The sequence below is a fragment of the Zootoca vivipara genome, chromosome 6 (genome assembly GCF_963506605.1).
Source record: "Zootoca vivipara chromosome 6, rZooViv1.1, whole genome shotgun sequence".
Lineage (NCBI taxonomy): Eukaryota > Metazoa > Chordata > Lepidosauria > Squamata > Lacertidae > Zootoca > Zootoca vivipara.
The window spans coordinates 56,421,317-56,446,789 of NC_083281.1; the positions used below are offsets into that span (position 1 = coordinate 56,421,317).

The 25,473-nt window shown below is 43.7% G+C and overlaps 1 protein-coding gene across 1 annotated transcript in view; it reads right to left on the reverse strand.

The window, feature by feature from the left end:
• The window catches only part of CARMIL2 (capping protein regulator and myosin 1 linker 2), a 75,892-nt gene that overhangs the window by 34,543 nt on the left and 15,876 nt on the right, over positions 1 to 25,473 (reverse strand). The window contains 13 exon segments of the mRNA XM_035118562.2: positions 176 to 244; positions 3,085 to 3,260; positions 3,583 to 3,640; positions 8,044 to 8,140; positions 8,726 to 8,807; positions 15,918 to 15,987; positions 17,276 to 17,380; positions 18,718 to 18,794; positions 19,508 to 19,585; positions 20,411 to 20,520; positions 21,358 to 21,444; positions 23,296 to 23,390; positions 24,665 to 24,753. Of these exon segments, the coding sequence (XP_034974453.2) occupies positions 176 to 244; positions 3,085 to 3,260; positions 3,583 to 3,640; positions 8,044 to 8,140; positions 8,726 to 8,807; positions 15,918 to 15,987; positions 17,276 to 17,380; positions 18,718 to 18,794; positions 19,508 to 19,585; positions 20,411 to 20,520; positions 21,358 to 21,444; positions 23,296 to 23,390; positions 24,665 to 24,753 (1,193 nt within the window).

Genomic DNA, 25,473 nt, shown 5'->3' on the forward strand with positions numbered 1-25,473 from the left:
ATGAGTGAGTGAATAAACCCTTGATGTTTTGGCTGACATTATTGGGTCCTGAAATGGCATTGCCCAAGTTAGTTATGGGGAAAGAGTTGGCACTTGGACTGGGATTCTTTTATTCCAAAGAAGAACAGAATTTTTCTGCAGGGCTTCCAACAGAGCACAGTGATGAGGTACCTACCTTAGCAAAGCACGAGTAACATCAAGGAATCCACACAATGTTGTGTTGTTCCTGTCCCAAATTAACGTCCTAAAAGCAGATGGAAGGGAAGACGGTTCAGTTAAAGCACACCAAGCTCCAATATATAGACAACAGAAGCATTTCTAAGTAGAATCTATGCTTTCCCTTTTTAATTTAAAGCATGTGTACCCAGCTCTTAATTTCAGAAACAAAATAGAAATTAAAACTTATTTTCAAAGAAAAAGCATCAAAAGCTTATTTAAAAAACTTTGTGCCAAGGTAACCAAAAAGTTTTGAACTCAGGAAAGTTGCATTGCATGATCCAAGCCACATATTATGTTAGCAAACCTATGGCCTCAGCCCCATACAGTGGTACCTCTGATTACGAACTTAATTTATTCTGGAGGTCTGTTCTTAACCTGAAACTGTTCTTAACCTGAGGTGCCACTTTAGCTAATGGGGCCTCCTGCTGCCGCACAATTTCTGTTCTCGTCCTGAGGTAAAGTTCTTAACCCGAGGTACTACTTCAGGGTTAGCGAAGTCTGTAACCCGAAGTGTTTGTAACCAGAGTTGTTTGTAACCCGGGGTACCACTGTATTTGCCAATGTAACAGGAAATTTAGTGACATGCAAATTTACAGAGAAGGGAAACCCTTTCCATGCTTGCTGACACTCCCTGCAAATTTCTTCCCCACAGCTATTTCCCCTACAGATGGTTCCACTTCAAGTTTGAGGGCCCAGCAGGGCAGAACCTTTAAATATGACCCAGTGCGGACACACTTACAGGAGATAATTATCACCAGAGAGAGAAGAATCGACCATCCCTCTTGCTAACTAATTCTCCCTGCAAATAGCACCCACCAACACTCACATGAACATTATGAAAGGAAGAGTCAGCCGGGAACCCTGCGTTTCCCTAGTAACATCTAATTTGTCCCTGTGATATACCAAGTATGCAAAATACAAACATGCGTTTATTTCAGCCTTCCCCAACGTAATGCCCTCCTAATGTTTTGGACCACAGCATGTATTGGTTGGGGCTGATGGAACCTGTAATCCAAAACATGGAGGGCACCAGTTTGGGGGCGGGGGAAGGGTGCAAAAAGTTAGAAACAGAAGCCCCACTCTATGACAAAACAAACTCCTGCTCAGACCCAGGAGTGTAGATTTTTTAAACAAAAGGAACTATACCTTCACATGACACATATGGTTATGACTCAGACTTGTTCCCCCTTAAAAAAAAAGAATTAGACACTTTCCTAAAAGGAAAAATTTCTCACGGCTGCAATAGCCAAATGAAGCCTCTGTGTTCAGAAGCAGTATTTCTTCAATTACCAGATGGTGAGGGAAAACACAGGAAATAGCTATCCTGTCTGAGGGGAAAACATAGCTCAGTGGAGGAGCATGTGTTTTGCATGGAGGATGTTACAAGCTGAATCCCTGGAATCTCCATTTAAAGGATTTCAGGTGGCAAGTGATGAGAAAGATCCTTCTTTGCCTGAGATGCTGGATAGCCACTTCAAAGTCAGATAAGCCCAGCCTTCTCCAACCTGGTGTCCTCCAGATGTTTTCAACTTCAACTCCCATCAGCTTCAGTCAGCACAACATGGGGCTGATGGGAGTTGTAGTCCACATTTTCTGGAGGGCATCAGGCTGGGATAAGCTGGAGTGGACAATACTGGGTTAGAATATAAATAGTAATGTATGGCAGGTTCACATGGCTTCTAAAGGCACCTGGTTAATCACCATCAGAATAGAATATTAAACTACTGGTTTTGTTTGATACTGCAAAACTGCTAGGGACTAAAGTTCCCAAACTCCCCAGAGCAGCCTGCAGAGGAACAGCTGCTAGAAAGGCATGCACATGGAAGGGGCCTTCTTCCAAAGGAGGCAATACATTGATCTCTGTGGGCACCCTGGCTTTGCAGCATAGAACCAAGTTGCACAGTAGATACTAGACTTGACAGAGGCATGTTACTTTCCAGTCACGCAGGAGAGCACAGGAAGCCCTTGAATTCACAAGGTATGTACTGTGACATGTCAGGTGCTTGAAAATACAAGCCTCCCCCAAAAGCATTTTTGCAGTCCTAGGCAGGCAGCATGAACCCTCTTTAGCCTGCTTTATAGATGGCCAGATTATGTGTCAGCCTATTCACCCATCCCAACCTTGGGTCCCCAGATGTCACTGGAAATATAATCCCTATTCTCCCTGGCCATTGACCATGTTGACAAATAACATGTGGGCAACATTTAGTCTTCTTGGACTTGCACAGTCTCTCTAAGATCTCAGTGAGAAGTTTCCCCATCACCTGTTAATTGATCCATTTTAACAGAAGAAACCAAGGATAGCATCTGGGATAGCATGAGCTCTTTCACTGAGCTATGGCCCCTACAATATGCAGTTACAATAATCCCTCTCCAATTAGGGATAAGGAAATGTATCAATTTCTATTACTCATTTTTCCCAGTCTTAAATTCAGTTTTTCACATTTCCACATCAGTTTCCTAATTTTAAAAAAATCTTCAACAAAATCCACCAGCATTTTAAGCGTTGATTTCTAATAATATACACATTTTTGCCAAATATACACATTTTTTGCAAAGCAATTTCCTCCTTGTAGAATGCATTTTTGTATGTGATTTTCAATAATATATACATTTGTGTGCACACTTTACCCCATTATATCCACTTTTTTACATATTATTTGGCTGGAGAACTGTATTGCAAAATTCAGAAAAGTGAATTTCAAAGGATGATTGTATTTTAGTTTGCATCTTGATTCAAAAGTGCAAATTAGGCAAGTTCCCCTTGAAGTGTGAACTGAATCAAATTTCTCCTCTATCCCCATCTTCAAATCACGTATCTACCTACACACACCTATGCAAGTGAAAGAAATTAAGTGAACGCACCTGAGTGTTGTGTTCACTGACAAAGCTTTTGCCAGTATTTTGGCACCCACGTCTCCCATAGCATTACCACTGATATCCAGCATGACAAGACAACTGCTCCTGCTTCTCAAACCATCTAGGATAATGCTGGTTCCCAGTTTCAGGCGAGATTCTGCCACTGATAGGGATTCGACAGACTGAAATAAAATCAGGGAAGAACGTAACAGAGACCCCAAGACGCTAATAATCATATTGCTTGTTTGTATAGGGCATGGAACACACACAAACACACAGTGCCAAGTTTATAACACAGACCATTCAATGGACAATAGTGACTATGGACAAATACTCCATCCCTATGTGGTAAGGTTAAAATCAGTGGAAATTAGGCAGACAACATGAAACCCCACTGAGTTATGAGAGCATGTACTTACCAGAAATAATTAAGGATTTCAAAGTTTGACCAAAGCATGCTAATACACAGGTACTGAAGCTGTCCTTTTAGAGCTCCATACTTACACAGTCATCATCTTGAGTTAGCTGAACAATTCGGTGCAAGGCATCAGCTAGGGTCTCCCTAGGAGAAAGAAGCAGAAAAGTCACTAATTTTCCTGCTCTGAATCTGATTAATATATAGGTGATTAGTGGGTTCCTGTTGTGTCACATTGGTTTACATTGTTGTGGTTCACATTGATTCATAGAGAATACTTTAACGAGAAATAGGTGCAAAACATTGCCACAATGTTATTGTAAGAGAGAGGGCTTGCAGAGAGCAGCCCACTCTGCTTACTTCCACCAGATGGGAGAGCAGCAGCAAGTCTGGGAGTTCAAATCAGGAACAGGAAGGGTTAAGACGGGTCCAGGGCTCTGCAGAGTCCTGGTGGCTCAGCTCCAGGTTGGTAGCAGGGAAGCAGGGGAGGAGCTAGCTTCAGTAGGGGCTGGAAAGGAGGGAGGAGAGAGAACGGCACCTCAGGAGCCTGGTTTGGGACCACGGAGGACCCATAGAGCAAGGAGGAGGGGCGTTTGGAGTCTTAAAAGGGGGGTCAGAGCCCACGAGACGCCATTGTGGGCTTCTGCCCCATGCAGAGCAGACATGATTTGAGACATCTCACCACTGTATATAGCATGCACAATAAAACTATGAAAATCCAGAGGATATGTGGAGTGCTTACTCGGGAGTAGCCAACACCCCATCTGTGACAGCAAGCCCACAATCTTTTGATGGCTACCCCGAGGGAAGAGTGCTGCAAATGTAGCAGCCGGCATGAAGTTGGCAGCATCTAAAGCAGAAGAGAGAGATGCCAAGGGAGGATTGGCATGCGTGAGGGGTGTAGCAGAGAGCAAGCTGCAGCCAGCACCCTGCAACTATGGAACGGCTCAAGCACCAGGTAGGCACCCGGGCACAGGGGAAGCCAGGCTTAGTGAACCGAGCAGCTCTGAACACAGCCAAGCCGGAGTGGAGGCTGGACAAGCAGAGAGGACACTCGGGACGGGCCAGCACTTTGTAGGGCGACCCTCAGCACAAGCTGGCTCTAAGGCTGAGAGGCATGGTGGCGTGGAAGTGCAGGAGGCTGAGAGGCGAGTCCGGGCAGAGGGGACAGACGGAGGGGAAAGGCAGCGGCCACAAGCTCCCATACAGTCCCTGGAAGGCAGCTACAGCTCAGCACAGACCCCTCCAGCCAGATGTGATGCAGAGGGACAAAGCCCGCGCGCGGGTACTTTCAAACGCTGACGCGGGAAAACAGAGGGAAGAGAAAGGCGGGAGATGCCTTTACAATGCACCCAGCCACTGGGTGGAACACTGCCCCCAGAGGAAGGAATGGCGAGAGCAGGCAGGCACAGACACAAGCCTGGATGCCAGATCAGGAGGGGAGGGGCCAGGCAGAGCACCAACAACTGAGCCCTCCTGTAACACCCCACAGCACGACAAAGAGATGGAAGTGAGTCTGCAGCTGCCAAGAGGCCAGACCCAGGAGACAGTCGGGCTTCTCCGCAGGGGCAGCAGCAACGATTTCCTATCGGTGGACTTGGCTAAGCAGGATCAGATTCCCATTTTCCCAAGGGAGCTGCCCATGAGCGTCTTGACCGTAGGCGACCGGGAATTGCAGGAGGGTGAGGTCACGCAACAGACCCCCTCTCGGAAGATGACAGTGAACAAGCACGCAGAAGTGCTAGCTTTGGACTTAATGGACAATGACCCTGTGGGCAGCCAGCGCCGGGGAGATCTCACCTTTGGAGATGCAGACGGCAAGGAGCACTGCAGGAAAGAAGGAGAATCCTCAGGATCGCACCACATCAGCTCCCCAGGCGGATGGAACGACGCAGAGGCGGGGATGCAGGAAGAGAAACTGAGCCAACTCACCAAAGAGGACACTTTTACCCAGAACATACGGAGGGACTTGAGGGAGAAAAAGGGGGCAGGGGAAGGGCTTGCCGAGAAAGAGGGGTTACTCTTTAGCAATGATGCCCGGTATATGCCCCAGGACTCCCTCAGAGGGAAGATTCTCAAGCAATATCATGACAACCCCACGGAGGGGCATGCAGTACATGTCTTCACGAGGCTCACACCCAGTAAGGCCAGTCTTGGGCGAAACCCCAGAGCCTTCCCAGAGCAGGGGGAGGGGGAGATTGGGGGACCACCTATTGAGGCATGGGGTGAGAGGAGGGAGACAGTACACCAACAACTGGATGGAGACGTGGCAAGGGGCAATGAGGCTTACAAGGAGGGGGCAGACCATCACAGGGGACTGGAGAAGGTCTTCCACGGAGGGGACAGGGTCTGGCTGTGGTCAGAAGGCCTTCCCATGGGGGGAAGGGGGAAGAAGCTGGCACCCAGAAGGCTGGGGCCCTTCAAGGTTCTGACACAGATCAACCCTGTCACCTTCAGGGGGGAAGCACCTACAGCGAGAAAGGTCCATCCCGTGGGTCACAGGTCTTTGCTCTCACACTTTAGGGAAAGCCCAAGGTTCAGAGGACGTGACACACATCCAACACAAGACGCTGACAGGAGGGAGGGGGAGGAAATCACACAAAAGACACTAGACAGAAGGGTGGAGGGAGAAGGCAGCCAAGAGGTTCCAGAAAGAAAGGAAGAGGAGGAGGTCTACAGTGCCACAGCGAGCCCGGGCTCCCGGTGGGGGGAGGGGGGGTTAAAATGTCTGTTGGCCAGGCAGGGCACTCCTGCTTCCCAAAACGCGGAGGCAACCACGCACACCATGCAAGGGGAGGACCGCACACTGGAACTGCACGCTCCTTTCTCCCACAGACCCAAACCACCACACGTCAGTAGCACAGGGAACACAGAGGGGGAGGGCGATCCCAGGTGGGGAGCAGGGGAGACGCAGACCCAAGGAGCCCTCCGGGAATCGGAAGCAATTTTCCAGAGGGAGGAGGAGGATGACAACGGAAGGAACTACACGGACCAGCCACCCAGCACCGACGGGGAACAGGATTTTACACACACTACAGAGGAGGAAGACCTGTCAGGCTTCCAGCCCTCTTTACAGACATCAGACCAGGCAAACCAGGCCTCAGAAAGGGGGGGGGAGCCTGGAGGGGGGGTGGATGTAAGAGAGAGGGCTTGCAGAGAGCAGCCCACTCTGCTTACTTCCACCAGATGGGAGAGCAGCAGCAAGTCTGGGAGTTCAAATCAGGAACAGGAAGGGTTAAGACGGGTCCAGGGCTCTGCAGAGTCCTGGTGGCTCAGCTCCAGGTTGGTAGCAGGGAAGCAGGGGAGGAGCTAGCTTCAGTAGGGGCTGGAAAGGAGGGAGGAGAGAGAACGGCACCTCAGGAGCCTGGTTTGGGACCACGGAGGACCCATAGAGCAAGGAGGAGGGGCGTTTGGAGTCTTAAAAGGGGGGTCAGAGCCCACGAGACGCCATTGTGGGCTTCTGCCCCATGCAGAGCAGACATGATTTGAGACATCTCACCACTGTATATAGCATGCACAATAAAACTATGAAAATCCAGAGGATATGTGGAGTGCTTACTCGGGAGTAGCCAACACCCCATCTGTGACAGTTATTGACTGGGACTGGAATAATACTTGGATCTTATGTGATCTGCACTGGTTGCCTGTGATTTTCAGTCAGCTCAATTTCAGGTTTTGCTTCTGAAATTTAAACCCCTGAATGGCTTAAGACACTGCACTACCATGGACTACCTTCTTCCATATGTGCCTCCACATATGCTCTGTTCAATACCTGCAGCATTGTTCTAGATCCCATTGACGAATGAAGCTTGATTGGCATCCACTAGGCACAGGGTCTTATCAGCGGGGTTGACAATTTTATGGAATATCCTTCCCAAAGAGGTTCATTGGGCCGCTATACTCTAGACCAGGAGCGAGGAACCTGTGACCCTCCAGATGTTGTTTGATTCAAATTTTGTCAGCCCCACCCAGAATGTCCCATGGCAAGTGATGATGGGAGTTGTATGCTGAAGGGTTGCAATCCCCCCGCATGCTCTAGGCCAGGCATCCCCAGACTTCGGCCCTCCAGATGTTTTGGACTACAATTCCCATCTTCCCCGACCACTGATCCTGTTAGCTAGGGATCATGGGAGTTGTAGGCCAAAACATCTGGAGGGCCGCAGCTTGGGGATGGCTGCTCTAGGCATTTGGTTGATTTGGCTCTGCTTTTAGATTTTAACCTGAGTTTTTGTAGTGCTGTTGGGTATGGCAACCAGTTATGTTGTGTGCAGGTTTTGGTTGTTGTTGTTGTTTTTTGCTATCCCTGCTATTATTTTTATTTGTCTGTTCTTCTGTATTTTGCAGTGCGTGGTATTTCTATCATGTCTTTATTGCTTTCAACTTATGAGTTGCTTTGGGTTTGCCTCTAGGCTCAAAACAAAAGCAAGCAAACAGATAAAAAAAACATAGCCTAGGTATGTAAAAAAATGTTTTCTACTCCATCTCACGTGTATGTATTAATACTAGTATTTAACTTTTTAAAAATTACCAACAGAGTGTTAAGTGCTTACCTGGACCGGATATTAAAGTTCTTTCCTAGTGCAATATGCTTGATGGATCTGCTTCTACTGATGGCCAGCACCAGTGTCGCCATGTCAGAATCAAAGCCTGCAGAAAGAGTAGCTGTGTATGCATGGGTACCTCATGGGTGCAGGTGGGGGTCCTGCAAGGCTGATTGGTCACAGACAAGCAAGGGCCTCCACCAAAACAGATGATTACACTAGATTTGATATAATTCAGACATAGAAAGGTGAGGCAGGCTTGTGAAACCTTATAACAAACATTACTTAGATCAGGGGGCTAACCTATGGCCCTCTAGATGTGGCTGGACTTTCACCAACTCCAGCCAGCATGACCAAGGGTCAGGAGTGATGGGAGTTGTGGTCCAACACCTGGAGAGCCAAAGGTTAGCTACTTTTGCTTAAGATTCCAGTAAACCAGCAAATAGCTTGGTTCTAATTGGTTTACTCTTTTGGTGGGATATGTATCAGGCCCCTTTATGGGATGTTGAAAGTGACTGAGAACTTTTAACATACCACAAAGAAAAGACCATCCACAGATCCTAGTCTAATGCGGAGTATGTATTATTTAGATAAGCTTAGATTGGCAAGGAGGGGGGCACAAAGAGCTAGAGAGCATACAGTCTCCCTCAGTCTTAGGGACAGAGGCAGTCTAAGGAACTGATAGACCTACCATTGTCGGATAAATTCAACTCCTTGATTGAGCTGGCGTCTGAAACAAGATCCTGGATCACCTGGGCACCTGCTGATTTCAGCTTTAAAATGAAGACAATTGATACATATTCAAAAAGAATAAGAACATAAAAACTCTGTCAGATTGGTCAGAGCTATTTTGATTTCTTGGTTTTGATATGCTGAGCTTTAGGTCTGTCAATTTTTATTGGCAATATTTATTAAGAACATTAAATAGAGCCCTGCTGAATTAGACCAAATACCTAAATAGTCCAACATCCCATTTCTCACGGTGGTCAATCACATGCATGCCTCTGAGAAGCCCACAAGCAGGGCAACAGGGCAATAGCCCTCTTCCACTGTTGATTCCCAGCAACTGGTGTTCATGCCACCTCTGATATAGTCATCAAGTCTAGTAAGCCAAAACAGCTACATTTACTTTTTGTATGACTTGGAAAATACTGGATTTAGCCATTCAACAGTGGAAACCTAAGCTAGAGAAAGAGAACCTTAAACCACATGAATCTTGTGATTTATTATCCGAGGAAATATTCCTTTCAGTTGCTAGGTAAAGCCACCCACTTTGGCTTCTACTGAATTTTTACCTAGTGGATCACCTAGAATGGTATTTCCACCTTGGTCAATATTAAATCTGATTCATAAGAAATGAACCATGTCTCAGATAACTGTAACACAAACTTCGTATCATCTGTCCCTTTGAATATGGTTGAAGATGGCGGAGTATCAACATCCTCCCTTCTGACCTCTGTACTTTACTGGTTTGTTTTTAAGTTTTTTACTGTTTTATACCGTGTTTATATTTTATTTTCGTTTTATTCTTATCTACTCAATTTAGCTCAGTTTTAAGTTTTAAGTTTTAGTCATAGGTTTTAAGGAATTAAAGTACAGCAGGGAGTTGTTTAAAGTCTTCCTGACCTTCACTTGGGGGAGCGTCTGGGCCTCAGCGTTTTTTAAAAGAAGAAACCTTTCAAGTTGTGACTGCTCTTATCGTTATCTCCCTGCATTTACTCCCTGCTCCACCATTCTACTAACCAAGCAAATGAACTGAAGCGAGACTTTTACCAACCTGATTTTTACCAAATAAATAATGGTGACGACCCGGAGTGGCTGTAAAACCTCGGGCCTTCCTCGGAGTGATATAAGACCTCTCTCTAAAAGAGCTACTCTAAAGGAAGCACAAACAAAAATCACTCGGCCCTATAAGAATAGGGGCAAAGTGGAGCTGATTGAGAATCAGCAGAAAATTGAAACTTCCCCCCTCTGCACCGAGTCCTCTGCCAGCCACAACGAAGGGCCGGCAGTGCAGAGAGAGGATTGTGCGGAGGAATGCCACAACAATGGGCCGATAAAGCTCAAAATAAATTCAAATATAACTGGTACAGACACCGAAGTACTCCCGAAACAGAGACTTAAACCCCTAGCTTCTCCTGAACCATCCCAAGACCGAGAAGTGGAGGAACTGATGTTAAAACAAATTGCAGAGCTGTCTTCGGGAAACTCTAAAACATCAAAAGATTCTTGCTTCCAATCCCCTGAGACAAATGGTGAGGATTTATCCGTTATCAAATGGCTTGTGCTTTTAACTGAGGATATTGAACATATAAAATCCTACCTGGGCACCTGTACAAAAATCCTCACTATAATGATGGACACTTGTAAAATCCTCTGCAGGGAACCTGGCGGAGTGACTGCAGAATTGGAAAGTAACAACAACTTCCCTCCTACCACCTGCAAAAATAGATCATCAAGGAATGTAAAGAGATCCAGCAGGGCTATCGCCTTGAAAAGGAGGCCCATAAGTGCAAAAAAGAGCAAAAATGTTAAAAATTTCAAGGCAGTGCGTTACAAAAAAATGGATTTTAAAAAGCTCTTTAAACTCCTCAAGAGTTCCCCAATAACCGGGATCAGTGGGAACACCAAGAAACTTCCTGCCAGGAAGCCTTCTAAGCAAGAACTTTCTATAAACCCTTGCCCTGATGCTGCATTGGAATGCTTGGAACCCCTAACGCCTACCCCAACACCTAACTCCAAGGAAGACCTTTTGATTCAAGATCCATGGTCTCACGTTTTATCTGCAGATAAGACCAATCCCTCTAAGAAGAGGAACCTGACAAATAATAACTGGAATCTGGTGCTGTACCGAAACAAGCTCGTTCTATCAAATTATCCTAAACCCCCAGGATTCCTGTCACAAGAAGAGCGTAAAGCCCATCTATTGAACTTTCTAAAGCTCTATATGCCAGGTATCCTTAATAACCCTACTGACTTGGCCCAAGTGGAATATCTATACTTCGACGGATTCCTTGCCAGAGCGGTGGTCTCATTTTATGACGGGAGACTGGCAAAACTGGTGTACAAATGTAGAGAACACCTGAAGACAAGTGGTGTAAGAATCTCAAGGTACTTTAAAAATGAAGCACCCCCAATTCCACTTATTCCCCATACTGTAATTTTGCCAAAAACTCTCCAACATAAGATTGACCAACATGTTCTAATTGATATAAACTCTGTGGATGACATCCTTAATCACCCTACTGGTCTGGTAGCCAAGGACCCTCAAAAGTTGGACTCCCTTGGGCCCACGTATGCGGTGAATCAGGGAACCGTCCTTGACAGCTTTGAAAATAACTTACTTCATTCTTATAGTGCTCTCCCACAAGAAGCTCAGAAAGAAATACTCCATAAAATGGACACTCTCCGCCTTTGCCTGACAAAAGTGATGAAGGAACAGCTGAGACTACCTAAACAAAACATGCCTGACTGTGTTTCAGATTCTGCCCCATTCTTATACCACCAAGAGCTGGACTTGTGGGTTGGGAAGGCACCCACCCCTTCCAGCCAACAGGTTGTTGCTGAGATGAACCCACTCTTCCATAATCTGGAGGCGAAAACCTCTCCACCAGACTCATGCACCACGCAACCCCCCTCTGAGGCAAATATGGCCACAACATCTGCCTGGGATAAAATGAGAGAACTTAATGAGGCCGAATTGGGCTCTCCATATAAAGTGCCCTATATGAGTGCGCTTACTTGCAACTTTATTAACCCACTCTCTTCCAACGTGAGCAAGCTGAATACATCCATAGATATCATCGAACTGGTAACAGAACCAGCTGAACCAGCTCAACAAATGAGAGACGACCCTATTTTATTCTCAGCCCCGAAGAGTGATCTGGTTGAAGACCCAACGGGTCGTATTAACAAAATTACTCAAACAATTAATGAAAATCCAACTAGTGGCACTACTTCTGTTGACTTAATTTCTCTCTCCCTAAGTAATACCCCTCTAATTCTACCATCTGGCTCTGAAGAGCCGACTATTTTAGGCCTAAAACCTGCCCCTAGTGAGACGAGTGGCTTGATTTTACAGTCAAACCATCCCAGTAAATCTAAACGATTGGGATGTATAACACGATTGCCACCTTCTCAAAGAAAAATAACTGAATTTTTTGAAGCTGAAACTCCCCCGAACTCAGAATCCCATTCCCACTCGATTTGACTACCTAACGACCAACCTAGTCACCCTCTGATGTCATTTCTATGCTGGAATATTGCGGGATGGAGGGGGAAGAAACTTGATCCAGACTTCTTAAAATTTGTTAACTTATTCCAAGTAATTCTTTTACAAGAAACTTGGGAAGAGGAGGTGATTGATATAAACGGATATGATATTATTTTACTTCCAGCTTGTCCCTCTCTTAAAGGTGGACGCCCCAGAGGAGGTTTGGCGATAGCCATTTCCCTCAAATTGCAAGCAAAACTTACACTTGTGAAATCACTCCCTCCTTACGCGGTCACAGGCTTGATTTCAGGAGGGAAATTTGAATTACTGGTAACAAATGTTTATTTCCCCCCTGGGGGGCAAGCAGCGGACCTCCACTCCAAATGGGAAGCACTTGAGGAACATCTAGCTTTCTGCTATACTAAGTATCCGAATACCTCATCAGTCTTGGGAGGTGATTTCAATGCTCGTACAGCTGCAAACTGGGAAGCGTTAGGCAAGGCCAAATGGTGGGTCCCCCCTGATCACCAGAACTTGGACCTATCCCCCCACGTACAAAGAAAATCGAAAGATAATAGGGTCAATGAAGCGGGCACCCTCCTTTATCAGCTGATTTTACGTATGAATTTAATAATTTTAAACGGGAACTGTCCCCCGGATATTCCGGGTGATTTTACTCATTTGAGCACACATACAAATAGTGTTCTTGATTATTTTATTGTCTCCAGAGATTTATTCCCAAATTTTTCTTATTTTAAAGTAGAAAACGTTCAAATGAGCGACCATCTTCCCTTGAGTGCCAAGCTTTCCCTAGACTGGCAGCCAGTCAAGTCTAGGCACCCCATATATATGGGAATAAATGCTGCAGAACAAGTGAGAGGAACAAAATGGTCTGTAAGTCAAGCCCAGAAATATACGGAATTTTTCCAACAAGAGATAGTTCAAACCCATGCTGTTTTAGATTTAGATCTGTATGGGTATGAACAAATTATTAATTCATTCTCTCTGCTTACGGAAGATCTTATGTCCTTTTTTACAGTACCAGCTATTCAGGTAAATTGGGCCCATTTTAAGACTGGTGCCCCCTGGTTTAACTTACATTGCAAACAAGCTAGACAGCATCTTTGTGCCATTTACAAAGAATATAAATCTTCTGGTGCTTTAGTATTACCTAGAAATTACCAACAAGCAAAAATAGCATATAAGGAAGCTCAGAGAATGGCTAAACAAGAGTGGCAACAAAATCGCTGGCAGGCACTCATAGTCGCCTCTAGCTCACGTAGTTCACGGCAATTTTGGCAATTGGTTAATAGAAGATCAAAGAGGTACCCCCTAACAATTATTCCTGCCCCAGTCTGGGAATCCTTCCTTAGGAAATATTTTGCATCAACAGAACCCAATACCAACGCTCTTGATGATGTATTTGAGCATCTCCCCATTTGGTCCCCTATTGATCCTGACGAAATCTTGGATCTAATTTCTAAACTTAAAATTGGCAAAGCCCCCGGGCCAGATTTGGTTCCAGCGGAAGCCATAAAACTACATTCTGACTGGTGGGCAAAAATCTTGGCTGTCACCTTCGATGCCATTAATGCAACTGGAAGGGTACCAAAAATATGGAAGGATGCTATAATAATTCCGATATATAAAAAAGGCTCCCCAGATGATCCGGAGAATTACAGGAATATTAGCCTATTGTCAATAATTGGAAAGATATACGCACGTTTTCTGTTGCGTAGACTTACTCAATGGGCTGAAGAAAAGAAACTGATAGGCCCTGAGCAAGCAGGATTCAGACCGAACCAGTCAACAACGGACCATGTTTTAGTTTTGCACCATCTAGCCCGAAAATATTCTTTTTCAAACCAAGGCCAACTCTGTGCGGCCTTTATCGACCTTAAGGCTGCATTTGACAGCATCCCCAGAAGGTTAATCTGGGAAAAGTTGGTTCGATGGGGAATTGACAGACGACTTCTGTGGCTAATAATTCAGCTGCATGAGGGGTCGGCTGCTAGGGTGAGAATAACCCCAGCCGGCGATCTGACAAACTCTGTGCCCATCAACAGAGGAGTCCGTCAAGGTTGTATCCTAGCTCCTTTTCTTTTCAATTTATTTATTAGTGACATGAGGATACCATTGGCTGAATCTGAGACAACTATTCATGCCCCTCGTCTTGCAAACTATCGATGCCCATTACTACTCTATGCTGATGATGCAGTAATTTTGTCATTTTCAAGAATTGGCCTCAGGAGAGCACTTAAAATATTTGTTTCATACTGTAAAACCAATTCCCTTACTATAAATCAATCTAAATCAAAAGTACTAATCTTCTCAAAAAGTCGAAAATCCTATAAGTGGCAATTAGATGGAAAACCTATTGAACAGGTTTATAAATTTCAATATTTGGGAGTTTTTCTCCAATACAATCTGGGTTGGAAGGCGCATATTGCATATATTTCAAATAAGGCTAAAGCCCTTTCTTTTGCGCTTTTGCGCTTTTTCTTTTCCGATGGGGCTCTTCATGTGCCATCCGCCCTGAAGGTATTTAAAGCCAAAGTGATCGCGACACTGGCATATGCTGTCCCTTTATGGGGGACCGCAGTAAATTTGATGCCATTGGAGGTAATTCAAAACCAATTCCTAAGACGGCTGTTAAAACTCCCTCAGTGCGTTAGCAATGCGGCTATTCGCTTAGAATTAAAAACTACATCTTTAGAAAATACTCTTTGGAGGCGCAGCCTTTGCTATTGGTTGTCCTTATGGCATAGGCTCCCGAATCTGTACCTGATTCAATGTCTTTGGAGGGATGATTTTCCCAGCCCATGGGCAAGAGAGATTCATTCTAAAGTAGTGACCTATGGATTGTCCCCATCAGAACTATTAAAACTGGACCTAGCCACGGCTAAAAGAACCCTCATTCAAAAACTTGAGGAGATTGACCTCCAACAAAACACCATTCTGGGTAGTGGCACTTGCTCACCACTAAATCTTGGCATAGTGCCTTCCCAGCAGATACCATCTTATTTGACTTCCTTGTCTGTAGCGGTCCACAGATACGCCTTTATTAAGGCAAGATTTAATGCCTTTCCTTCCAATGTTATGAACAATAGATTTTCCAAAGGTCAGATTTCAGCTGTGTGTGTATGTGATAATAGATCTATTGAATCCTTACAACATATACTATTTTGCTGCCCACTGCATTCAGTTTCTAGGACCAGATTTTTGTTCCCTTTATTATCGGAAACCTCGGGTGACTCCTTGGAAACACAGTTAACACATTTACTGCAAGATTCTGATCCGAGTAGGTCCCTTTTTGTTGCCAGGTTTCTGATTAAAGTCTTAGCTTATAAGAGGAAAAATGGATTACTTTATGATTATTGATCTCGCTTATATAATACTGATTTATAGTGATAATCTGATATTTTAAGTGCTGTATTGCTCTTATTTTAATGGAATCTAGAAATTTATGATTTTAGATATGTATTTTAATTTTATTAATTTTATTTTGTCATATTTGCTTTGTTGTACAATGTATATTGGTATTGAATATGGGCCTATGGCCGTAATAAACTATCTATCTATCTATCATCTGTCCCTTTGCCTACATGTTCTTCAAACCTCTCTAGCAACTTTTATTGGGTACACTTTTTTGGGTGGTGTCCCTTCTTACCTCACAGCTACTGAGGTCCAAGTGCAGACCACTCAATTGGGGGTTATATGCCAAGGCCTGCAGCAAAGCTCTGTAACAAACCAGAAAGGAAACAAGGGTAGGGATCAGCTCTAACTGCCAGGTGCCATGGGTGGAACCTGGTTCTGCATCTTCTCCCCCTCCACTATAGATTTGACTCCATCCCAAAATGCTTCATTTAATCCCTAATAGCTCACCACTTTGCTTCTTTGAACCCAAAAATATGTCAGGAATGTTTTGATGGTGTTTCCTGCTTGGCAGGGGGTTGGACTGGATGGCCCTTGTGGTCTCTTCCAACTCTATGATTCTATCATTCTAAGGATAAGAGTTACTTTGTGTTGGATCAGATCAAAAGTTCAGCTAGTCCAACATTGTACAACTGCTGTTGCCTTCCAGCAAGCTGGTATTCAGTGATAGGCTGTCTCTAACCATGGAGATTCCAAACCAACACCATGGATTTGTCTCCTTCTCAATGGATTTGTTAAACCACCACCCCCCTTTATGCATTCTGTGGTAAATCCATAAATTAATGTGTGTGTTATGGAATTCATCTCGATTGTGCCTCATTCCTTCATGCCCACTCGGCTAAGAAGTAGTCAGGTATACCTTTCAGTGCCTGTCCAGCAATTTTTCTTCTTTTGATATTATTATTAGTTACCTTCTCATATTTACTTGCTCATATCAGCTTCATTTAGATAAAAAACTAACCCACAGTTTAGTGTTATGAGACCTCCTCCTGAGCTCATGTTCTTCTCTCCTCTTGCAGTGCAGCTGTAAGGAGGAGATTGGAACTTTTATTTCCAATTACTTCAGAGCCCTAAACTGTGGTTAATTTTAACTATGGTTGGTTGAAACAAGCCAGCTTCATAAACTATGGTTGGTGTGAAGTTGGTTCCCCCCCAAAAAACAAGCAAAAAAAGATTAGCCACAGTTAGTTTTATTTAGATGGCATGACAAGTGATGTATCATCAAAAATGGAAGTGAAAGCTTCTGAATTCCTTGCAGCTACACCAGAAAATGAGAGGGGAAGAGTGTATGAGCCTGGAGAAAGTCTTGGTGTATTCCCATCACAATAATATGCTGTTCATCATGACATCCAAACACAGCCATTAATTTGCTATGCTATGCATGAGGTTATTTTCATCCTTATAGTAGTCCTTCAATATAGATCACTCATTTACAAATGAGGAACCAAAACTGGAAGAACAATGAATTACACAAGACTACAACAACCTATGGTAGATATGGGACTTGAATCCAGACCACATTCAATATTCTCTCTCTCTCCCCCTCCCACAATGGGAGCCAGCTAAAAACAACTACCGGTATTTACCCCTCACCTCAAGGCCTCTGTTGGTAACTTGGTTCCAGCCAATGAAACATGTTGGAGAGCAAAGGCTTTGCTGAAGAAATTACTGATTCCAACAGGAGCACCACTGTTCTTTCTGAAAAGAAATGCAGTAACTTAAGTTCTATGGGCAGGTGTCAGGACCCACAGACCCCTGGAACTGGATCAGAAATTACCTCCTCATTAGAGGAGGATGAAGGGAAGGGCCATAGCTCAGTGGCTTTGTATGCAGAAGGCCCTGGATTCAATCCTCAGCATTGACAGGTAGGGCTGAAAAGGTTCCCTGCCCGATAACCTGGAGAAAACAGCATAGACAATACTGAGCTAGCTAGACCAATGGCCTGACTGTATAAAGCAGCTTCCTATGTTCCTATGATGTCACCATGAATCCCAGGACCAGGGGAGACAAGGAACCCAAAAGGAACACTAACACTCATACCACCTCCACAATATTCCATCCAGGGTAACTGCAGACTTGTGAGACCTGATACGTCTTAACTGGACTCATCCCTTAGCTCTGGACCCTCCATAGGGTCCTAAGGAACAGTAAAGGCTGAAAGTCCAAAATGAAGCTTAGTCCCGATGTTACTGTGCTCACTTGGCTGAACAAGGCATCCCATGTCAAAAGAGGAAAAACAGTCAGGGTCATTATCCCATTAGCACCCCAGGAAGGGTGGGACAAGCAGACTGACTAATTAAACCCTCTGTTGATGGCTGGAAGACCTGTTCATAGCAAAACACTACTCTGCTCAACTCTTTTTCCTGGCTCAGGACTAGGTCCTCTGACTGTCTGCACTGCTGGACAGCTCCCCTGCCTGGCTCAGACAGCTGAAATGAGACAACCAGCTCCCCTAATCACAAGGCATCCCCTTAAAGTAGGAGGTGATTGTCAGAGGAGACTCTGGTAGATTGTCCCAAGATCTTAGGGGAGTCTGAACCCACTCCACCATGAAATCTTCATAGTCAAAAGCTTGATTTGGAAATGTAATCCTCTGCCAAGCTCTTGCAACGAAAGTCATAAGAATGTACAGGATAGTCACTCAACAAAAGAACAGCACCTAAACTTGAATTCAGGAGCAATGCAGATTCTTTATGCGAAGCAGAAGCCAAGTCAGGTTTAGACATCTGGACTAGGCTATCAGGAAGGGAGTCATTACTCTAGAAACCCACTGAACAAAAGAGCTTCACATGTATATTTTCAGGCTCTTGCCCAATATCACAATGGTTTATGGATTTTTTTAAAGTTCAGTTTAAAAGCTATCAACTTTTATGCCATTGTCTTTCTGTACACCAATTTGTACACCAATTTGAGGTTTTATGGTACATAAATCCAGTGAAATAAATAAATAAAATAAAACTGCAGGCTGGCCTAATATGCTACTGCTCCCAAGTAGCCTGCCAGAAAGGTGCAAGGAAAGCACATCAAGCTCTTACTTGTGTGTATAAATGTTCTTGGATAGGTTCAGGTGGATTAGGCTTTCACAGCAACCAGCAGCCAAGGCATCAAAAAGCTGGGGACAGAGGAGGAAAAGGTCATGGACAAGTGCAGAAAACAAAACAAAACAAGCTCATGGTCACCTGTGGAATTTTGAGAGGGTGCCACTAGGTTCCACAAAAAGTTATATATTTTGGATTTAACTGCTGACTCAGGCTATGTTCACATGGTAAACTTTTAAAGCACATTTGAACCTCATTCTTCCCCTCAAAGAATTATGGGCACTGTGGTTTACCTCTCACAGAATTACAATTTTCAGAAACCCTTAACTACAGTGCCTAGAATTCTTTGAGTTGGGAAATGTGCTATGAATGTGCTTTAAAAATATAACACGTACGTAGCCTCAGTCATTTTGGCTGAGGGTTTTATATTGCTGTTTTATGAAATTGTAGGTTTTGAATGTTGTAAGCTGCCCAGTGATGGTATCGATTTTGTTTATTTTTGCAACAGAAGGGCAGAATATCAATGTTTTAAGAAACAAAATAACTAGCAAACTCCATTTTCAAATAGAAACAGCCAATGCCAGTGAGAGTAGTCAATACTTGGTTAAATGGACTAAGGGTCTGACTCGTTTTAAAGGAACTTCAAGTGTTTTCCATATCACCCCCCTCCCCCAATCAGACTCAGTGCACTCGTGACAGCACAATAATACAGGGTCCTCATTCTGGGAAAATGACATGGTACAACATGCTTAAGAGTAAGAAATAGCAACAGCTGCCAGGTGCTTACCGCATCCAAAGCACAGGCTGTCCCAGAGAGATCAAGGTGACCTAAAACATTTGGCTGGCTCAGGAAAGAAAACAAGCCCTGAAAGGGGAGAGAGAGTGCGAGAGTGCTGACTTACTTGTTGAGAAAGAAATTTGCAATGCGGCTATTGTAAGACAGCAAGGTCCACCGCAAGCATTACTTTAATGTACTCTAGAGCTGCCTTTGAAAACTATCCAGAAACTCCAACAGGCCTAAATGCCACTGCTAAACTATTATCTGGAGCTTTCTAGATAGAACATGACTCAGGTCCTTATTTAAAAGCATTTATAAACTGCTTAATATTTCAGAAAAATCTAGATGGTGTATAGTCTAACAAACAATATACTGTATCATTAAAACTAAAATCACCAAAACTTCAATGTAAAAAAAACAAATGAAAGTGTATAAAAGTGAATAGAACAAAAATATATTCATTGTTTACCTATATGCTTCTGAGCTGTTCACCTTTAAAGCCCTGAATCACCAGCAAAAGTGACCCCTTGGGCCACTTAAACTATCCAGTGACTTTGCCTGGTGGTGAGACAACTTAAAGCTTGTGAAGTAACACAGAATATTTTAGCAGCTACAGGCCCTGTGGGACTAGATAGGAAGATAAGTTAAGTTTTGGGAAGAGAAGGTGAAAGGCCCAGAAAACTCTTCCTGCAAGGAGACAACTGCTCCAGAACAGCATTGTTGACTCTGTTATTTCATTAGCTTCTGCAGAAATGCAAAAGCAAACGAAACCTAGATGCATTATCTTTAAATATTGTAATTCCAAAACAGCAACGTTGGGGCTGAGGAGCAAACTTTGACTCCCTTGTCTGTGTCTGAAACAGTAGGCACAACACACCAGCTACACAGTTTCCAGGGGCCATGAATACTCACGTCTGCACCTTCAGTGGCCAGGCTCCCCGAGTTCCCAGAAAGGTCTAAGTGGTACAGAGTAGTTCTGTATAGTCTATTGGAGCCTAGAGATTGGCAAAGGGCCAACATTCCTGGCAGGCAAGAGAAATCACAAAGAGATGGTAAGGATGCAAGTGCCAAATCACACAGAGGAAGGTGGAGGGCAACTGTTTCATTTGCAAGGTTGGCCTTGCTTAGATCAGATTCTGAAATTGACTGGGGAAATTTAGTATGTACAGAGAACTAAATCTTTACCTGAAGTGAGAAAGCATTTTTTTCAGCTAGATAAGCACAGTTGCATGACATGCTCCAATGCAATTTATAGATTTGTTAAATATCAACAACTGGTACGTGTAGGTCTTCCATCCAGTGACCCTGTTACAGGGCTGGATCTACCATTAGGGTAGAGTGAGGTGGCTACTTGGCTGTACCCATGGAAAATGCTGTTTTTGTTCCAACTCAGGTAAAAATTTGCTTGAGCTGGTCCCAATGCCATTAAAGAACAGAAAATGTCCAGTTGGTATTTTTATTTATCAGCTTGTTTAACTATGCCAAGGCTATGGGGGTGTTGTGTGCTGGATTTTTTAATTTAAATTTTGCTTTGGCCAGCCCTGGATCCATGGAATGAAGAAAACAGGCAATGTATATATATTTTTTTTTACAAAAGGAATATGAACCAGTATTTAATAGAACTAATAAAACATTAATATGGAAGAATGAAGGCAAAAAATCTAATCACTGCAATAAATCTCACAGCAAGATAACATTAATAATGACACTATAATAAAGATACTATAAATAGATACCACTGGTGACGATTTAATTTCAGTTCTCTCTGATGTGCTAATGCCATACTAATACAGCATCCTAAAACAGTACCACTACCCCAAACCCGTCAACCATGGACTAAGAACTGTTTCCCCCTGTACCTTTTGGAGTCAAGGAGGTCCTAGCAAAGTTCAAGCTTTGGAAGCCCTTGATGCTTTGCTCTAAGTTCTGGCTCAGAGCAATTATACCTAAAGAGAGAACAGAACCCTTGAGTAGACATAGAATGCAATTGTATTGCCATGTACCAGTACTTCAGTGGTGCTTCTAGGCAGGCAGTTCCTAGTACCACCCAATAATTATTCTGCCATAGTAAACTACAAGTGGCATTGCAACAATCAACTTTCCACACAACTTGGGTGGTGGTGGTGGTATTGTAATTTTTCTGTATATATCCTGCTATGTTTCATCCACATAGATGAGCCAGAAAATAACCCATCATTTTTTTACATTGCTCTTTTTTCTGATCAATAATTTAATTTGCACCATGGTATTTGTTCATTTAAGAGTAATTACCTGTGAGATGTCATGATTCGTTTTTTAAAAAAAGGTTTTGATATACAGATGTTCCAGATGGCTCCTAGACAAAGTTTTTAAATCAGAAGTATTTTAAATGGGGGGGGGGGGAAGCACATTGATAAAAATGGTGGCAACTGGTAAGGCAGTGGGGAGTTTTAGAAAAATACTCTTTTATTTAAGATTGCTTCCTCAGCTTGGGCCCTCAGGATACTGTCAGACTAGGTAAAGGTAAAGGGACCCCTGACCATTAGGTCCAGTCGTGACCGACTCTGGGGTTGCGCGCTCATCTCACATTATTGGCCAAGGGAGCTGGCGTATAGCTTCCAGGTCATGTGGCCAGCATGACAAAGCCGCTTCTGGCAAACCAGAGCAGCACATGGAAACGCCGTTTACCTTCCCGCTGTAGCGGTTCCTATTTATCTACTTGCATTTTGACGTGCTTTCGAACTGCTAGGTTGGCAGGAGCTGGGACCAAGCAACGGGAGCTCACCCCGTCACAGGGATTCGAACCGCCAACCTTCTGATCAACAAGCCCTAGGCTCAGTGGTTTAACCACAGCGCCACCTGAGTCCCACTGTCAGACTACAACTCCTGTTATCCCTTACCATTGGCCATGGTGGCTGGGGCTGATGGGAGTTGTAATTATATATAAAAATAGAATATTAGCATTTTAGTGCTAACTAAAAGAACAATTATAAATAAAGAGGAACAGTAATAATATGATGAACACTTGAAAAGTAATAGTCAAAGTTTGCCAAGTGGGGAAAAGTCTACCTGCCCACCCAATGTATCAATACACATTTTGCAACCATGCTACTTAGAAATACTGAAAAAGAAGCACAAAAGCAATCTAGACTTGGAGAAATTCTACAAAAGATGGAAGCAGCACTAGGAAAACACAGGACTATATAATGATTGGGTGATGATATCATGATGCAAATTTTCCCCAAGGTGAATGAATGACATGCAGCAATTGCACACTAAATGCTATTTGTTTGACAAATTCACTCCTGTTCCCCAAGTTAATCTTACTGCTTAAGCCAGTGTGGGCCAGAGCTAAGCTTGGACCATCATTCAAATCCAACCTCATCTTCTTCAGTGTAGGGATTTAAGACAAATTTCTCAGCCTTAGCTCCCCATTGGTAAAGGGAGACTGATGGTCACCTACCTCATAGGGCTACTGTAAGGTCAAACACACACAGTAAAGATGGTGAATCACTTAACAAATTAAAAGATCATATAAATGAGTAACAGCTGAAGCACTCAAACTAATTGAAGACTTGGAAAGGTCTCTTTTCTCTCAGTTCATGAGGGCAGAGCATGCAACTTTTGTAATTGAAAGTTCTAAAGGCAGAAACAAATGAGATTCTTTATACCTAGGTAACTGCAGCAGGAGGATTTAGCCAGAAAATAGAGCAACCAAGTAAATAGTTAAGACAGTGAACCAAATTTATTACGTATTATGGCCAGAACACACAAGCCACTACTATGCAGTATTGGCTAAGAGATCAGAAATGCACTACCTCGGTCCTCAAGCAGGTTTCCAGAAAGATTAAGCATGTTTAAGGTATTGTTTGGATGTTTGTGAAGCACCTGGGCCATCCGTTGAGCAAAATCACTGCAAGGGAAAAAGATTTCACACAGTAACAAGCCCACAGATGAAAATAATAGTGACTCACACATTTTGACTTCCCTTCGTGCCAACCAAACATCTGTAGTCACTAAGAACGTGCTCCTCTCCCAAGGGTTGATACCTTGTTCCTGATTTTGTCCTGCCCATCCAAAGCACAGTGCAAGATCAGCAACAATTCCTTATTTTCCTCCAGCCATGGAGCATGGGATGGAGAACTCATCATTGGAAGCACATTGCATGGAAGCAAGTCCCAGCTCTATTTTGGTTGTGTTGCTAAGGTCTCCTCCTGACCTTGAGCCTGGGGAGGGGAACCATCCCTTTAGATATGTTGAGTGGAGCACAATGGTGAGGATGATCCATGACTCCCACTCCAGTTCCAAGATTAGGGGGCAACCTGGTAGCATCCTATACTTGCCAGAGGTTGGTGGAACACTCAACATTATGACCAAAATATGAACTCCCAGATGGAACTGACTATGGACCTGCCTGCTGACTGCTGCATGGTTTGCAAATTTAGCCCAGACCGAAGGTCAAAGTCAATCTGACTGAAAATGTTCTGATGGGATGGCCATGAGGATCTTTTTAAACCCACATGTGTGCAGCACAAACTCCTACTCAAGTCTTCTTGAGCCCTTCTCTTGGAAGAAACAGAAGGTCAGAGAAGATCAGAAATAGTTCTGGTTACCACAGCAGGAGGCATGGAGACATCTAAGTGGCAGAGCTTAGAACTCATGCTGTACTCCCGACACATTCCTATTCATAGCTTTAAGTATTCGTTTTTCCAATCTGTATACAAGCTAGTTGGTGTGTGCTGCACTTGTATCTTAAACTGGTGTTTATCTGCCACTTTGTGTGTGACTGGCACAATGCTGTCCATCTTCCATGGGATTTTGCAGAGCCTTCTGGATCTTTTAAATGACCGTACAACCGTGTATGACCATGCTGGCTTGAGTTGCAGTCCAAAACATATGGAGGGCACCTGGTTGGTGAAGACTGGTTTACGACATGCATTTAAACTCATTTCATTAATCAACTAAGATTCCATAACATCCCTAATTCTTTTGCTGGGTATTTTGCTCAATCCTAAGTAACTGGTCTGATCATTGCCACAGCATGCTGATATATTATGAAGCTGTTTGTTGCATGATGTTAAAAATGTGTACCTGTTGCCATGCAGTGTCCCACTCCCAACAGCAACCACCATTTATTATGAATTCACAATATATTCATAATGAAAACTCCAGACTTTTTCTGCTTACAACTTCAAGCCACAGTTTTCCAACACCAGCTCTTCCAGAGTCACTGATTTGCTGAGAACATGGAGAATCTGATCCAGAATATCCAATTTCTAGGGCAGAATAAAATATACTGTGAAGCCCTGCTAGGGAAGGTTCAGGAAGACATTTTACTTCTGACATATGAAAGAAGCAGAGGCAGTTATTATCAAAGAACTTGTAAATAATTATTGGGGGGGGGAAATAACAGACATTATATTAATCACTAACCCCTATAACATTAACAACTACCATAAACTTGTGTTGTGGGACTAAAAATGGAAGTCTCTTTTCTATATTCTGATTTTCTTCCCGCCCTGCTCTGAAAACTCACCTTTTCCTACGGAGGTTGTGTTCCGAGTGCCCCTGTTAAATTCAGTGGCTACCAGGAGATGGCCTCCTTGGTAACAGCACCATGCTTATGGAATAGCATCCCAATAGAGGCTTGCCTGGCACCATCCTTATGCTCTTTTTGATGGCAGGCACATATCTCCTTATTCAGCCAGAGTTTTTAAATAACTAGTGCTTTTAATCTGAGTGTCTCAGTTTTATAGTTTATATTATGTTGTAAATCTGCAAGAAGTATATTTTTATTCTTTTTATTGTTTTGTATTGTGTTTCTAATATTGTACTTTATTAATTTTGCCCACACAAATGCCAACCATTGTTGTTGTCGTCATCATCATCATCATAAGAACTAAGAAGGATGCTTTTAAAACCAGGTCCATCTAGCTAGTATTATCTACTCTTAACTGGCACCACCACTCCAGGCACTTTTCACATCACATACTCCC